This window comes from Triturus cristatus, chromosome 4_1, assembly GCF_964204655.1.
Source record: "Triturus cristatus chromosome 4_1, aTriCri1.1, whole genome shotgun sequence".
Lineage (NCBI taxonomy): Eukaryota > Metazoa > Chordata > Amphibia > Caudata > Salamandridae > Triturus > Triturus cristatus.
This window is the reverse complement of record NC_140585.1, coordinates 1,157,979,224-1,157,996,007: the sequence shown is the minus strand read 5'-3', so window position 1 is coordinate 1,157,996,007 and position 16,784 is coordinate 1,157,979,224. Positions and strand designations below refer to the sequence as shown.

At 44.8% G+C, this 16,784-nt stretch overlaps 1 protein-coding gene across 1 annotated transcript in view; it reads left to right on the top strand.

Moving 5' to 3' along the window:
- The window catches only part of GIPC1 (GIPC PDZ domain containing family member 1), a 44,770-nt gene extending 30,314 nt beyond the window's left edge, over positions 1 to 14,456 (top strand). Inside the window, exons 5-7 of the mRNA XM_085654312.1 lie at positions 2,347 to 2,459; positions 9,336 to 9,417; positions 10,019 to 14,456. Coding sequence (XP_085510438.1) covers positions 2,347 to 2,459; positions 9,336 to 9,417; positions 10,019 to 10,170 — 347 coding nt within the window. The 3' untranslated portion in view covers positions 10,171 to 14,456. The remainder of the gene's footprint in view (positions 1 to 2,346; positions 2,460 to 9,335; positions 9,418 to 10,018) is intronic.
- Positions 14,457 to 16,784: the final 2,328 nt, after the last annotated feature.

The window sequence follows — 16,784 nt, the reverse complement described above, 5'->3', positions numbered from 1 at the left end:
AAACAGTCCTCCGTGGTATCGAATACAATGTTATCTCTTGCCAAATTTCGCTCTTGTGGCGGGGATTTACTGTGGTGGTTTAACGGCTCCTGTATGAAAAATCCCACGTTCTCGGTAGAACTGATTCGAGGTGACATTCAACATACACTACCATTTGCTTCTATCTGTGTGAATGTAAGTTGTAGCAGTGGCTTCAACTCCTTGCTTCAGTCCAATGAAGAGGGCTCTGATCAGGGCACAAGTCCTAACAAGCATTTGCAATGCAATAGGTCTTGCATTTACGCAAGTTTGAGCTATTGACATTGCAAATAACAATGCCTTTTATTTTTGTTTTCGTTTTTAAAACATAAATAAAAGGCATCGTCATTTGCAATGCCAATAGCTTAAACTTGTGTAAATGCGAGACCTATTGCATTGCAAATGCTTGTTTATTCTGGATGTCATCCCTTTTCATTCACTGTGCCGCCTTACTTTACTCGCCTAGCTCAAACCACATTGAGCGGCACTGAAAGCCTAAACTTACATATCGAGAGAAACCGTCATTTTCACTGGGTAAATTGAATGCAGATTTATATTAGAGCGCAAGTCTAGGTGAGGGACAGACGTCAGTCTCATGTTGAGGGATAGCACCCTAAATAAGACGCAAAATGTAGGCGGGCCGTACATTCAAGGCATAACTTGCAAGGACACCGGTCTGCATTGAATGAAGCCTGAGTTGCCATGCCAGAATAGCTTGGGTCACAGGGAGGTAATAAAGCAGCCATAAAGCTGAGTATATTACGTTTTTGGCCTGCTGTACCTTCCGCTGGGGTTGAATGTGAAGGAGTTAAGAATGAGTTGGAGAAGTGGACAAAAGAAGTGGAATTAAAACGAAAGTGTATGGACAGAAGAGGTTGGGCTTGCTGAGGGGACTGGAGACGGAGGCTGGTTGAGTAGAAAGCAAAACAGGACTGGTGACTGGGGGGAAGGAGCATAACAAAAAAGGTATTCAGTGAGCGATGACCTCAGGAGAAGCGGTGCTTCCACTGCTTTCACCTGCCCCATCCTTCTTCATTTATTTCCCACTGGTCTGTAGTTTCTTTAGCGCTTAGTTCCTAGTCCCTCATTATTACCTTTTCCTCCTCATACTGCACTACATCTACCTCTCAGTTGACCTTCCCATGTTGATGAATGCATCTTCTTTCTTCACAGTCCTTTTGTAGTTTTTCTTTAGTCCCCTGCCTTCCATCCCCTTATTTCTTCCCTCTCCTGCATCTCCTTCCTATGCTTTTGTGTACTTGCCCCTTCCATCTGCCGGTTCTCTGTCTCGGTCTAGTGTGTGCCTGGAGTTTCTTTGGAGTTCTTTTTTTTCTGACTGGTTTCCCTGCACCTCTATTTAGGCTGCGGTTCCTCCGCCTTGTTTCTAGTGCTTTTGTGTATTTGTATATTTAGCTATATATAGAGAGCAAATCTAACCAGGAAGCAACGGGGCGCTGCACATTACGTGTGGGATTAGAAAACGATCACAAGATCGTGTACATCAAGTACACGAATACATTTCACACGTTTGTCGCTTCCTTCTTGCTCTACTTTTCTCCAGTTCCTTCTCAAGGCTTTCCTGCTCGTGCGCTCTGCTCCTCCTGTTCTGTGCGGGGTTCCTCCACATTCCTTCTCGTTTCTCTTGCCTCCTCCCTCTGCCTTGGTTTCCATGTAGTCTGTAGCGATGGACTTTCGCCTCTATCCCTCCGCGTTGTTTTCTCTGGCAGCCTGCCCACCTCACTCTCTCCTGCCTCCTGTTTCCCTCCTTGGCTCACTTCCTGGAGCAGCGAGCCGGCACAGGTCGCGCCCGGTGCACCTTCACGTCGGAAGGGCGGGGTTCCCGCCCGACCTGCCGGACGGATTCCCCACAGCGGCTGACGAAGCCTCTGCTTGCAGAGCTGCCTCGATTTAATGGGCCGCTTCCTGCTGCTGCCCTGGGCTGCAGAGCACTGAATGTGGTCTGTTCCCTGCACGAGATACCAGATTGTTCCATGTTTGCTGAACGGGCGGGGGAGGAGAACCAGCACATGGGAGGCAGTGAGCCAGTCCAACGAGTTGATTTAGTGGGTGCGGCCTGGTGTGTAAGAGTTGCTGTTAGTCACGGGTGTGAGCAGTAGTATTTGTGATAACTTTTACAGTTTGCAGTGTTGGGTTTTGCCAATAGGCCAAAGCCGGTATGCATTAAGGAGTTGGTGAAAGGGCCATTTTTGGCATATAGGAGGGGTCAAGCGGTCTCGAGAGCCTGTAGTAAGTAGTATTTTCTGCTAGAATACAAGCTTAGATTTCTGTGGTTGTTCTCGCTGATACCTCTCACACTTACAATTTCAGACATGATTGGCCAGAGATCTGGGGGAGCCAAAGTCAGCTCTAACCCACAGATTGGCACTGGGCGCGGAACCCTGCGACTACGATCGAAAGGCCCTGCCACCGTCGAGGAAGTGGTAAGATGCACAAAATGCTTGTAGATAAAGTATACCCGTGTATGTGTATATACAATGCAAATATAACATTTGGTTTGTTAAACGCTGGCAAAAGTACTGCCTATCAGGAAAAGCCATTCCCTATGAAAATTGCAAGTTAACCATAACTACTGAACAGGCATTGCCTACGTCGTAAGATCTCTTTCTATTGCGGTCTCAAAAAATTAATGCATTACACAAATCCCACTGTTTTGTTTGGCTTTGTTAGATGGAGCTGTCTATATGCCAAAGACATAAAAATATTATAAGCAACGGAATGACCATGCAATCAGCATTTTTCTATCTCCATCACTTCTCGTTTTGTTTTCCTCATTAGACAGATGCTTTGAAATTTAAAAAAATCAATAAAAACCGTGCAGACTACCCCTGCAGGGACAGGCGAAATGTGTTTTTGAATCTCATTGGTTTAGAAAACCAAATCTGTGTTTCGAAGCCTAACCAGCAACGTATGAAGCCGAAGGAAACCATCAAGTCCCTCTAGGCTACCCATTGCCCATCCTGCTGCATTCACATACTGTACTTGGTCTTCAGCTCACTTTTTGTTCTTGCATTATAGATGCTAAGTGGTTGTGGCTGTCAATTTAAAGTGTCTCATCACAAACACACACACTTCTGTTTTACACAGACCTCTTTTACATTGCGCTCTGTGCAAATGCCTACCTTGCAAAATCTGAGCCTTATGCAAATAAAATATTTTCATGCTGAACACACAAGCCTGTCACTATCAACACAAGGCCATGCAGTCAGTGTTTTGTTGCTCATCACCTTTGACGGAGTCCCATGATGAGGTGAGGAAACGGTGGGACAATGGCCTGCTGACATGCGAGGGGTTAAGAAGGCAGCTCCTCTCTTGTCATCTTGGTTGTCCTGTTTGCGCCAACTCTAGAAGCTCCCTTACAACTTGGCAGTTCGTAGAGGTGTGTGCTGTCCTTACTCATATAAACAACTTTTTCCACATTCATGGTTTTCCTCTCAATTTGGGCATGGTTGTTTTCCTCACCCAGGACCTATGTTCCCTCTAGACTGCGCGCACGCAGTCCACCTTGCACCAGCGCCCATTTTCTCTCCATAAACGCGCACAGTAGCCTGCAACAAGAGAGAGACTGAGATCTAATCAGCCGCTTGTTCAAAAGAGGAGCGGCCTTTCAAAAGAATATTATCTTCTTTCAGTTCAGCCTGAGGCATTTTAAAGTTGTGACAGGATTTACGTCATGCAGAGCCTAACTGAAACTGTTACAAAATAAAAATGATCCAAGGGTCACCTGTGCTCACATCGCTGCTGATCATCCCATCGAACCTACCTAAATACATCTCTCCTTTACTTTATTCACCAACATGTATTGGCCTTTTGTAATCAGTAAAATGCTATCCCCCCTCCATTACTTGCCATTAAAACCATAATCTCTCCCCAATGAGAACTGAAAGCCGAGTGATTGTTCATCTCTTTAGCTCGCTTGTCATTGATGCATGTATTTAAACGGGTGAAAGGCATGTGCGCTGTCAGTGTTGCTGCATGTGCAAAGTGGAGGTTGTAGGGCAGGCTATGCACACTTTTTTTTAGTTGACAAAACACCTTGCACCCATGTCACATTGTACCATTTATCCCAAATCTAAGGCACAAAGAATGAAAACATTTGATTTTTGAGAAGATCACAGTAGAAATTTCGAGATGTGATAGTGTCTAAAAAGAATTTCATGCTTATTTTCCCTCGGACCCCATAAGTATCGCAGAGACATCCAGACAGACGTTCCGCCACTTCATAAAGAAATAAGCAGTGAAACACCCAGTACGACAAAATAGGTCATCATACACGCAAATGTTTTAGAACAGGAAAGTGGGAGATTTGGAGGAAAAAAAAGTCAGGGGGAATTTATTTTTCCCAATGGCTTGTATTGAAGCAGAGGCAATTTCACGTGGGAGACTTCAGAAATAAAGGCATTTCTGGCTTAAAAAATGACAGTCGTACCTGAATCGGGTCTGTTGACATGTATGGGTCATGCACAGGCTGAGGACAGCTGCCTGTAGTGCTAGCAGCACTCACACCAGCCTCGCAGAGCTGGGAAAACGTGGCACAGCAAACACTTTGCCTCACCCTGCAAACATAGATAGCAGATTAACACCATACGGTATGCTTTAAAGTCCGTGCATCGGAAGCGAACCACTGAAATGCAACCCACGAGGTACATCATGGTTTACTAACTTCAACCCTCTGAATTCAGCAATTTGTGCTGTATTCAAGCTCCTTTCTTTTTCACAGTGTGCCTCTGGACTGTTGGAGTCATTTTTAAAGATATATAAATTGCAAAGCCAGTATTCAGTTGTATGGCCTGCTACAGATCGGTACCTTTGGAATTTGCTTAAAAGAACGGAGCTGTCTAGACATGGAGCAACAGTAGTAATAATCCCCAGCAGATCTGCTTGAGCTAATCACAATGGACCCCTTGCAATCTTAAGTAAAACGTGCCTGATGAACAGTAAAGGCAGTGGTTTACTGCCTGCCAATCTCCGTGGGGCTCCTGTAACACTTTTGTCAAAGGCAGAAGCCTAGCTAAACATGGTGACAAAGGGGGCTGGTGTCACTCCCTCTGAATCAGCTGGATTTCTCCTGTCCAATCACCATAGCTGAAGTCTAGGAAAGGGATGGGGCATTTGGGGCTGAAAATTGATTTTTTTAATTTGCAATTCACATCAGTGAATTGCAGCCGTTACATGGGCAGAGCTAGATCTGGGAAAAAGCTCTAATTGCCAATGAGCATAGAAATGGACTCCTCCTGAGCAACACGTCTTGCCTAGCTACACTTTGCATTCTGGGACTTGTCGTTTGACCCTGTCTTTATAAGTGATATTAGAATTCCCAGCATGCATCCTTTATTGCAATATTTTATTGAATTACCAGTAAAAAACACAACTTCGGAATGCATTTTAAAACATTTTTTTTTAGCTTTTTTGTCATTTGGATCTGTTTATATTTTGTGTGAGCGGCTAAACCATTTCTTCCTATCACAGGCTGCATAAACATATAGGTAACGGGCAGTTAAATGAATTCTTGAAAACATTAAATTAGGTTGATAAGACCATTTTTGAGGGCTCGACTCGTGCTTTGGCTTTTTGGCAAAGGTGAGCATAAAGTACAAGGTGGTGATGTTACCATTTTGGTTTACAATGCAGTTACATTAAATCCTTTGCCTTAAAAATGAGGATTACATATTGATAAATAAACCATTTTGCATTTATTTTCATACAAACAGACATCGGAGTAAACTCCAGTAATTTTAGAAGCTTGTGCACTGTGCTCACTTGTCTAGAGTTTTTTCTAGTCTTTAGCGCACATAACCTTGGCTGCTGTGTACAGAGGCCCTTCATTGCCACACAAGAGTAACAAAATTAGAGGGAACATTGCCCAGGACCTTGCTTTTTATGCTGGCATTTATGACTAATCCACTCCTCTTGCTTCCCTTTTTACTGATTGTCCGTTCGCTTTGAGCAGTGCCGTTTTACAGCAGGAATATAAAGATTTGAGATGAACAGGATTAAATTGCCTATTGTATTCCCAAGACACAAAGTGGTCGAAGCCCAGCGTTCTCCTGCCACTTTGCTGTTCTGCTGCCTATATATTTGGGGATAAAATATGTATCTTTTGAGGTAGTCCACCGCAGCAGAGCAGGAGACCTGTTAGGGCCAGCTCTAGGTGAAGGCAATTCTAAACTGGTGCCTCTACATTACCAGTAGATGGCGCTAGATTGCTCCTACGTATACAAAATGTCACTTGTTTGTCATAAAAAGGATCATTTTCCTATTGTGCCAGAAGCCTTGGCGTTGGCCATGCCTTCCTTACGGTGCCCTGGCATTGCACCAGGCAGACTCTCTCCCCCTTTCCCCATGATAACAGAAACAAGCATTTACAATGCAATGGTCTCGGCATTGGTAAAGTTAGAGCTATTGGCATTGCTCATGACATTATTTTTGTTTATGTTTTTGTTTCTAAAACATTTAAAGAAACGGCATTGTCATGAGCAAGGCCAATAGCTCTAACTTTAACAATGCCGAGACCGTTGCATTGTAAATGCTTGTTGTTTTAAGCATATGTGGGAAGTGCTTTCATGTAGTGCGTGATGACACGGAGGTGCGTTTAACTATATTTAACCCTGCATAAAGAGCTGTCATGTGTCAATCTCAGAAGTTACTGAAAGCCTCAAAACCTCCTGCAACACACCCGAAAGAAAGGCTTTCCTTTACTTTACTGCTGACCTAAAGATCTTCGTAATGATGCCGGTGGCACAGAGCGTCCCTGTAAGTAACGGGCAACGACTAGGGAATGGGTCAATAAAAAATAATAAAAATTAAAAAAAAATTAACTTAACCCCCCGCAGAACAGTACAACCTATCAAATTATTTTTTAGGACAAGGTCATTTTGAAATACACTAGAAATAAAAGAATAATAAGATTGGTAGAAATAAAGTCAGGAAACGGAGAGAAAAAAAAAAGGCATGGGACCCACGTGCAGAGAGACTGACTTGCAGATAGCGGAGGTTGTGGCAACGCGGCGAGCAGGACAAAGTTGTAAAAAGATGGAGGTTTATAGAGAATCAGAGACGTGCAGAAAATCCTAAATGAAACTTGTGAACCCAAATTATATTTTAAGAAAGATTAAGGCGAAGGGCGAGCTTATGTGCAACTCGCAAACTGCATAAAAGGTGTAGGGTTGCTCTGTCAAACCCCATATTTCAAGGGCTATATAAATAAACGCTGACACTCATTCCAACTCCCGCACCACCTGATCGCAGCTACGGGCTAGGCCCCTCTGCACCTGCACAGGAGCAGGACCCGGCTCAAAGTGGAGCTGGTGCCGCCCTCTTACACAGACGAGGCAAGCTTCGTGCCCGGGCATATCAGCCAAATCAAACCCCGGCAGGGTGTTCACTGCTGACAGCGTGAGTGCCTGCGCTTGGGCTTCACATGCACGCACCCTACTGCTCCCCCACAGGCCCGAATCCATCCCCTCCCCTACCTGCGAGCAGAAGTACGATCCTTGGATGCCCAGCTTGATGCAGGTGGGGCACTGCAGCTTGGCCTGGCTGCAGCAGCCCTGCATCTCGCACACTCGCCTGCTCTCCACGGCCGCCATGCTGCAGCTCCTCCTGCCGCTGGCAGCGCACACTCGGGCCAGGGGAGGAGAGAAGGAAGGAGCGGCCCCAGGTCCGCCCAGGCTGCAGCGGGGAGGGGTGAGCACGGATCGGCCCTCCAGAAGGTTGTGTGTGGGGGTAGGGGCCGCTGCAGGACACACCACCGCCTTTCTCCGAGGCAGAGCAGAAATGCCTCGGAGAAAGGCAGCGTCCTTTTCGGATTCGGGGGCGTGTTTTGCTGTTGTCTCCTCCCTGAGACTTCTCGCAAAAAACACGCCCCCGATCCGAAAAGGACGGGTCCTAATCGGAGTGACTGACCTCTTCTCCAGTGGCTGGCCAGCATTTACGAGGCCAGCCAATGGAGAACAGGGGAGAAGAGGGGCGGGTTCAAGCCCCTCTTCTCCAAGTCATTAAATCTCGGAGCGAGACTGCGCAAGCGCAGCCGAGACCTAAAAAACGAATGCCGAACCCTTTCTCACCGTAATCCAACCTTTGATAAACCTTCAATGAAGCCGCCCAGGACAGAGGGACTCTTCATGATGCCATAGAGGTGCTGTCCTCAAATATTTTGAAAAGCGTCTAATTGGATTTATTGGTTATGAACACAGATCTGATCTGAGTTCTAGCTTAGACCATTACTACGTATCTGAACAGCCACTCCCCAGCCCGGCGCGCTCCACAGTCACGCACAGAGTCCGACTCATCTGACACCACAGAGTATCCAGAGGTGTGTGTCAGTGCCTCCAGACTTGTACTGCTTACGTTTCCCTACCATGCCTTATTGCAACCAGATATGGTTCTTCCCTCTAGCCCATCTGCTTCTCAGCCTTCTCGTGTACGAATACAAGGCCTCTCTTTTTTATTAGTAATGGTTTCTTCTGACATTGGCAGTCCCAATGCTTTCCCTGCGATCTCGAGGTCTCCTGAAAGAGCAAACAATACTTGATTAAACGATGGGAAGAAACAGTTGTTCTACCTCTGCAAAATCTGCAGACGTAGACATCCTTTTGGCAGAAGATAATTGGCTTTAACAAAGGTTTTTGATCTTCTGTCCGGTATGAGAATATGGCCTCTTTTGCTTCTGTGTTTAACCAAGGAATGTAAAATGCAGGGTTTGATTCCTGATATCCGCATAATAAAAAAACATACGCAGAATTTAAGTGGAACTGTGGTACTAGTTTACGGGTATGCTGAACATCTGGTCCTATATTGGACACCATTTAACTAATTTGTGATTTTCAATATTTTTTTTTAGTCCCTTGGTTCCTCTCCAACCTATTCATGATTTTGATTATTTTGATTTCACATCAGCGTCTGGGAGTTTATTTTTATTGTTGAATTATGGTCACTTTGCCCCTGCGTTTACACCACTTGTAGAGATGCTACTGTTACTCATTCCTATGTAATCCTCGTCCGAGAAGTGTTTATTACCTGCAACTAGATTTCAGCCATGTAGCTCTATGGAGGAGGCCGTGCTGGACATGAATGTGCTCAGCTGCATTTCTTTCCTTAGTCTCGTCCTGTAAATTCATGTACTTCACCCTCACCATTTACATCTCAAAATGTGGGGTTAATTTGCTGGTACCAAAGAAAATGAGTGGCTTGGATCTCATGCCAGAGCTGTTGCAGGCATTAAGACTGCATTTTGAAGGAAAAATTCTGCTGTAGAGTTGTATGCCTAACCTGAAAAGAAAACTTTGTCTCTTTTTCAGCCGTCTGCGTTTGAGGAGAAGGCCATTGAAAAGGTGGATGACCTGCTTGAAAGTTACATGGGCATTCGCGACTGCGAACTGGGTAAGTGCGCTTGCATTCTCCATTTCAAACACTTGTTCCACCACACGCTGTCCCAGGAGGGGGGGGGGTCGTTCTACTGCTACCAATGCATGTAAAGCCCTCTCTCGACATACCCATGTGGATTATTGAGCTCTACTCTTCTCCGTGAAAATTTCTTATGCTCATTACCCTACGGGGTATAACTCTTGGCAGATATCCCAATTGTCCGTTTTGTGGTAAATACTCTTTGATCATCATTCATAAATTAGCAATCCCTTTTCTTCTTACAAAAACAAATCCGCTCATTTTGCTTGACACGTGTATGTTTGTTTTATTGGGCGACTTGGCTGAATGAAGGTTAATTAACACTGATATTTACTGGGAGCTGATCTTTGTCATGGCACTGCTTTCAGGGGCTTACCATTGCTACTTGTTGACACTGTGGTCTTTTTGTGGCTGGAGTAACTGGTGCTTGGGAATAGGTGGGTAAACCATGGGCGAGGTATTGATGGTCAGTTTTAGTGTGGACAGAACAGGTGTATGCAAGTGTGATGGTGGGCATTGGGGTTTAAAGAAAGCACTGGCTGATCCTCTGTTCTAATGATAATAAATCTCTCCACAGCTGCAACCATGGTGGAGCTTGGCAAGGATAAGCACAACCCGGACGAGTTTGCTGAAGCTCTGGATGAAAAGCTTGGGGACTTTGCCTTCCCTGATGAGTTTGTGTTTGACGTCTGGGGTGCCATCGGAGATGCCAAAGCTGGGCGATATTAATGGGTACCCCCCAGCTGCTGCTACAGCAAGACTGAGCTTCCCTTCTCCCCTTCTTTTGTGGGGTGTGAACAAAGTACACTGGATGTTCTAACAAGTCTGCAGGCACCACTGCTGCAGAACACAGGTGCTTGGTTCTGTACCAAGAAGCTATAAACTGATAACCACTAAGGAACTTGGATAGAAACCGATGTTCATTGGCAGTCAAGAGAAGCAACTGACTTTGGAGCACTGGGTAGGGGTATCCCCTGATCTGACTGCTCAGTTTTGTGGACATACTGACACCCTTCCAGATCTGTGAACATATCTCACTCCAGGGCTGGCAAAACTTCTTCCAGGATGTATGTAGCTCTACAGCGGAGCGCAGGGGAGGACTGGACGGGAGCAGACCTACCTTGAATCTGACAAAGCGCGAGGAGGGGCACCTCCGATGCTGCCTCTTCTCTTGAGATTTCTTATAAGCAATACTGGGGCTTGGGATACACTACATTAAAGCAATGCTTTCAAGAGGATGCCCAGCGTTCCTGAACTCTGGGTTAGCTCCTCCTGGAGTTTTGAGCAGGTTTCTGGGAACACTATGTTTTTGGGATTAGATGCACTTTCACTGTCATTTGTAGGTGCTTTGATGCTAGTACTAAATGCACTCCAACTTGTTCAAATGAAACACTGCACGGCTTTCCCCGGTCTTTCTGCTACATGTTCTTATGAAAACCAAGCTCTTTAGAAGGACTATTCTTGTCAAGCCAGCTTTCTTTCAAGAACGCATTGCTAACGTGTTTTTGGGCCATTGCTACATAAAACATCGCAAGCAGTCCTAAGAGAGGGAGAGGGTGGAAGCAAAAGATAGCGCTCCCTGAGAAACTAAATATTGATGCCCATGGTGCTTTTTAAATGCAACTTTTAGCTGAACTTAATACTTTATTCAAATGCACATGGGCCAAGATATTTAAGAACAACCAGCATTGCCGTCCATGTTCTATTTTTGCAACGCATGCATTAAGAATCAAGCTCAAACCCATTGTTTTCATTTGTGTGTGAGTTGTCATTTCCAACTAGTCACTGTTTAAGAGTAACCTACATTTAAGATAACACTATGGGATGCAGGTTAAAGTTTTGTAGGTTAAAGGACCTCTTCCACAGCGTTTGTAATGCTTGGTGGGACACGCATGTTGGTAATGAATAGAATAGTATTTTTTAAACACAAATAAACAGTGTTGCTATTCTCTTAGTTGGAATGAGGGGGTGAAAGCGGCCCTCCAGTTCCCAGAGCCACTTTTCCCCTTCAAGCCCATTTCCAATAGCCACTTCTTCTCCCGGGAGCTGCTAGTGTCCGGTTTTCTGATTGCCTTTCCCCAATATCTTTGGCCAGTGGTTACATTGTGTTCAGTGCAAATGTCTACCTTGCAAAATCGGAGCCTTATGCATTACCCCTCTACATTCTGGAAAGTCCAATTCTCAGGGTCTTGTAGCTTCTTCTCCCTGCTCAGCTATCAATCAATCAGGGGGTTTATAAAGCGCGCTACTCACCCGTGAGGGTCTCAAGGTGCTACCACCAGACCACAATCGCAAATCCACCTGTGTACTGAGACCAATGAAAAATCAAAAAAGTATTTTTATTGACATGAGAGGGACCAAGCCCCTTCTGAATGTCTACTTGGGCCTGATGCAGACCTGTGATTGAGGTGACAGACGTGGACAAAAGTATGCAAAAGGTCACACTAATGCAGGTGAGAGAGAGAAGGGGCTCTGAGTTTAAGCCACAGGAAGCTTTGGCAGAAGGGCTACTGATGTACATATGTGATGGAGGAACTTGGACAGATGTCAGTGAGGTATACTTGTGATTGAAGATAAGCTTGGCAGAAGTGACTAAGATGTAGTACTTTAAGCCGAGCATAGTTTTCTGTGCACAATAGAGGTAATTTATAACGGGGGCTCCATTGCATTATTTTTAGGTCTAATGCTGCCGAGTCCTTTTACTTTTACAAAAATTAGGTCTATAGTATATATATACTTAATGGGGCTTTCAGCAAGCCCTTTTCATCCATTGGTCTGTTCTTGTGCCATTCACATTTCCTTCGGTTAGCTACATCATGGGGCATTGTATCAGCCCACTTCAGTCATTGGCTAGCTTCGCTGTGACTGACAGCGTTCTGTTTTCACAAGGAGCACATTTGCAAACAAAGTAGTTCCATTCAATGCCTGGGACTGCTATGGCTACGTAGCCTTTTTTAGACCCTGCACATATTTTTGCTTTTAGTGAATGTTTTTATATTGGCATGGACCCACCGGCACTCCCAATAATGCTGTTTTACAAAACAATGACAAAACAATCATTGAGAAAGCCAAAAGGCTGGCAGCTCACACCAGACCTATAGGCTTTGCCCATGCTTGTTCCTACTTGTCCTGTAGCCAGCAATCCATTACTCTGTGAAAGTTCAAAAATCTGTCCGAATTATTCATCCGGGTGTTTATAGAAGAGCTCCTGCTGGCAGTGAAGCGTTAAAGTTTGATTTGCTGCCGTTTACTGGCATTCATGTGTATGTGTGTTAGGACTGTGATTGAGTGGTACTAAGCTTTCTAGATCTTACTCTGGCATTGTTCCCAGATATGTGACTCGCTGGAGCATCGAGCATATGTGAACTTGCTCTGCATGCCTACCTGGCGAGCGATTGACAGGCAGCAAGAAGGTTCCAGAACTTGCTGTACATGCTTGCCAGGCCTTTGATTAATGGGCATCAAAAGCGTTCTAGGACTTGCTCCAGCAGTGTCTTCTCAGAACAGCCAAAATCTTGCCTAAAATCTATGAAATTAAATTTTCAGTAACTGGTAAGTGCTCTGTTAGGCTCAGACAGGACTGCATCCACTATGGAGCAGTGCAATGTGGCACTCTGCTCTCGTAATTTTGAAAATGTATTTGTTATTGAGTGCATTAAAGTGAAAGCAAAAACCACTCTGTTTTTAAGACTGAAATGTATTTTAAGTTCCCTTATAATCCTCCTACATTTGATAGCTAATAGCTAAACATAACCATTCCAAATTTGACCTTTAGCACTGTCTAACTTTACCTTTGTGAGTCAGTCTCTGGAAAATAGCACACCGAATGACGCCCAGTGAAAGAAAACAAAGGAAGTGCACAACTAGTGGGGTTGTCCCAAAGCCTAGGGTCAATATGGAGGCTTGATAATTTGCGTATCGTCTTAATCAACTTTGTAATTTTGAAAATGGTGCAGTGAGGCCACAACACAATAGCAATGTCGCAAATGAAGGAGGGATGGTCCCATTTGAAAAAATTGTTTGCTACACCTTCGTCATGGGTATTTCTTGTCTTTGAGTGTATCCGGTGTCTGCTGCAGATAGACACACGGTTTCCTGAAAAATAACTAGAGAGAATAAAAAGAATGGTTAGGTTCTGCACGTGGCCCACCCATCTAGTAGGAGTTAAAATTCATGTAGAATGTTCTTTCTTTAACAAAATTGCCTTATAGGGCCCCCTGAATTTTTCAAGTTCATTAAACCATATCAGGTGCCCCAGGTTAATCAAACCCTGACTCAACAGGCATGTATCTTGCAAAAAAGAAAGACTTGTGCAAAAAAAAAACCGAAAACCCACCCAAAGTGTGCAACTACAGACTGCTTTGAAAACAGCTCTTTTTGCTCAATATGTATTTTTTTTAATTTTATTGTGAAATCATCTACATCAGGTGGGTAACACCCTCATAGTCTTTCATGGCACTCAAGAACGTGGTTGGGCACAGGTTTTGAATGACGGATCCTATTCGGCTTCAGTGAGGCTACTGTAGAGGGGAGCCTGAGGCACCCTCCCAATCCCTTTGATCCGAGCAGCATGCAGTTCTTGGTTAACCTGCCCCTGAGCACAATCTTTCTGCCACCCTGGCATATTTTGGTACATGTAAATTCACATCTTTTCTGGTACTCCCTACCCAAGGTACTCTGCATCACTGGATTACCACAATCTCCAATGTGGATACGATGGGACACATTCGCCGCTTCTCACCCTCCTCCCGCTATTCTGTGCTCAGTGAGGACTGGGGGCAGAGCGGCAGCCTAGTATACAATTGAAAATTCAAAATCTCTCTTTGATGAGGGGGTGGGGGGCTAATGGCGACTAAGGCGTCCTCATGTCTAATGTGAATCTTTGGTAATAGTGTCTTCAAATGTTGATGCTGTTTTCATTGGATGTGGGACAGGGATACAGACCGTATTCTGCTGGGAATATTTTTGTATTTTGTATGTAAATGTCTTGACATAAAGTGCTTGGACCACTCGGACTGAACTTGAATTCTTTCTTGAGACTTGTTGCTAGAGATTGTAAGAGGCCTTGGGTTAGCACCAATTGCGTTCCATGCGATGCTGTAAGTGAGCTTTGCTCAAAGCAGTTCTCATGGGGTGCCATTCAGACAGATTTCAAGCTCTAACCGCCCCTCCTTGCTCACTGGCATCTTAGCAGATCTATTAAAATGTAGCTCCTGCCTTTGCACAGCAAACAGTGTAAATAGTAGGTTGAGAAAATGAACAAGTGAGTACATTTGTATGCACAGTCATATAGCAATCCATGACTAAAAACTGTCTGCTGTATGCTACCAACTAGGCTCATCTTTAAATAGATGTGTGCTTTAGGTGTACACTAAGAACTCTGTTCCGTGATTTATTTTCTTCCAGACTCTGAGAGGGCAGTTCACAACTTTACGGCTTAACATACAATGGCCCTGATTACAAGTTGGTTGGAATAGGATTGGGTATTTACTACAAGTTATCAATACCATTAACCATAGGTTGAGCTATTTCACATATGATAAATACTTCCTATTCAAAGCTTTCAACAAGAAAATTAGACCGCGTTCATAATTGTTTTTTAACACACTGAATTTTGCATTTAAAAAGAAACAATTTTTGGAACTTTATGCTCAGATAAATTTTGTCAGGTTGGATGTGCTGGAAGTTTTCAAGGGGAAGCTCTGAGGGTGAAATAATGATAACAAAACTCGAGATTCCCATTCCCTGTGCAAATTCTTGTGTGACCAGAATTGAGGCCTTAATTCGTAAAGAGTGCCTTAGTGGAGCGCCAGCAGCCACCCTTGGTGGTTGGCCCCTTGGGCGTCAATGACGGTGCAAGCCTTGTTAGGCCGCCTGTGTCCTACAGTGGTAGTTAGCCTAGTTTTTCATGGGATGAATAGACTTGATGTTGTAGGGACATTTTGAGCTGTAAATACTTCGGGGTAGTTTTCCATTGACCTTTGTACACCAAGCAGACTCATTTGAACACCAGTATTGTTACCACTGTAATGGGATGGGGGTTCATGGTCCTATTTTCTCAATCCTGTTTGCTGAAGTGCTGCATTTTTTTCTTATTGAAGTTTCCTTTTAGCGTTCTAGCCACTTACAAATCGTTACTGTCGATTTGAATCTGGCCGGATCCTTTGCTCCCCTATGGGAACTAGCATGTGCGACCTGGTGTTATGCAAGTCTATCACCTAGCCTGAGGAGGGGGCAAGATGAATGCTTAACAGACATGAATCTTCCTAATGCAGTGACCAAAATAATCTATGCTTGGAGGACATTTTGGGTGGTCCCAGGGCACAGACACGGCGTGTTTATGGGGTGCTACACATCTACGTTTATACTTGCATCATTTGAGTAGCTGGTATTTCTGACTCCTGTCTTGAGTAGACAGCATTCACATCTCTGCCAGAGCTCCAGTCGTGTGCTTCACTCCTGAGATCCCACTAATTGACCCTGCTCTACACCCTACTTTAATCCGTCATTCATGATGACGTGCTCACTCCATGCCCCCACCTCTGCCTCTTCTTTCACTCCTGAGATGGTGTTGCTTTACCCTCTTTTTGTACCCACAGACTCGAAATTCAAACATTGGGTGCCAATGATCCACTTCACTTAATCCCCTCCATGGCACTTCTGGTGTCTGCATCTGGGCCCTGTCATGGCCTTTACTGTGCAAATCTGTATGGAAGTAAAATGTCCTTGATCTTTGATGGCTAACCTTTAGCCACTGTCTGGCCACAAGCAGGATGCTGCTGCTTTCCCTGACTGCAGTGCGGCTTCATCTGTAGTCTTTCTGTCTCATTTCAGCAGGGGGTCAGCCACATGCCAATCACTCCCAAACCTGCTCCAGTGGTGCAATCGGACATGAACAACAATGCCATGTCCCCACTGTACCATAGTAACCCAGACTTATTTCTTCCCTGTAGGGCTTCATCAGTAATGTTGAGGGGATGCTTGACATTACAGCAGGCAAATACACCACAACCACATCTACTCCTGTGAGTCCTACCACACTCCAGTGGTGCAAGGAGACCTGAACTATAAGGACACGTCCTCACTGCTTTCAACCTCAAATGTATTTCTACTTGGTGGGGCTTAATGATGTTGAAGTGTAGCTTGACCTGAGGCACAACAGGCAAGGCGGCCATGCAGTGGCAGCTGCTAGCAGGGAAAAAGTGGCGGGGCAGTGCTGGGGACAATAATAAAGATAAAAGCAAAGAAAACGTACCTGCTGCCTGCCACCTCAGTTCTCTTCAGCCCGCAATACACAGGCTCCCAGACTCCCTGACTCCCCTGCTTCAATCCAGACACAGCCC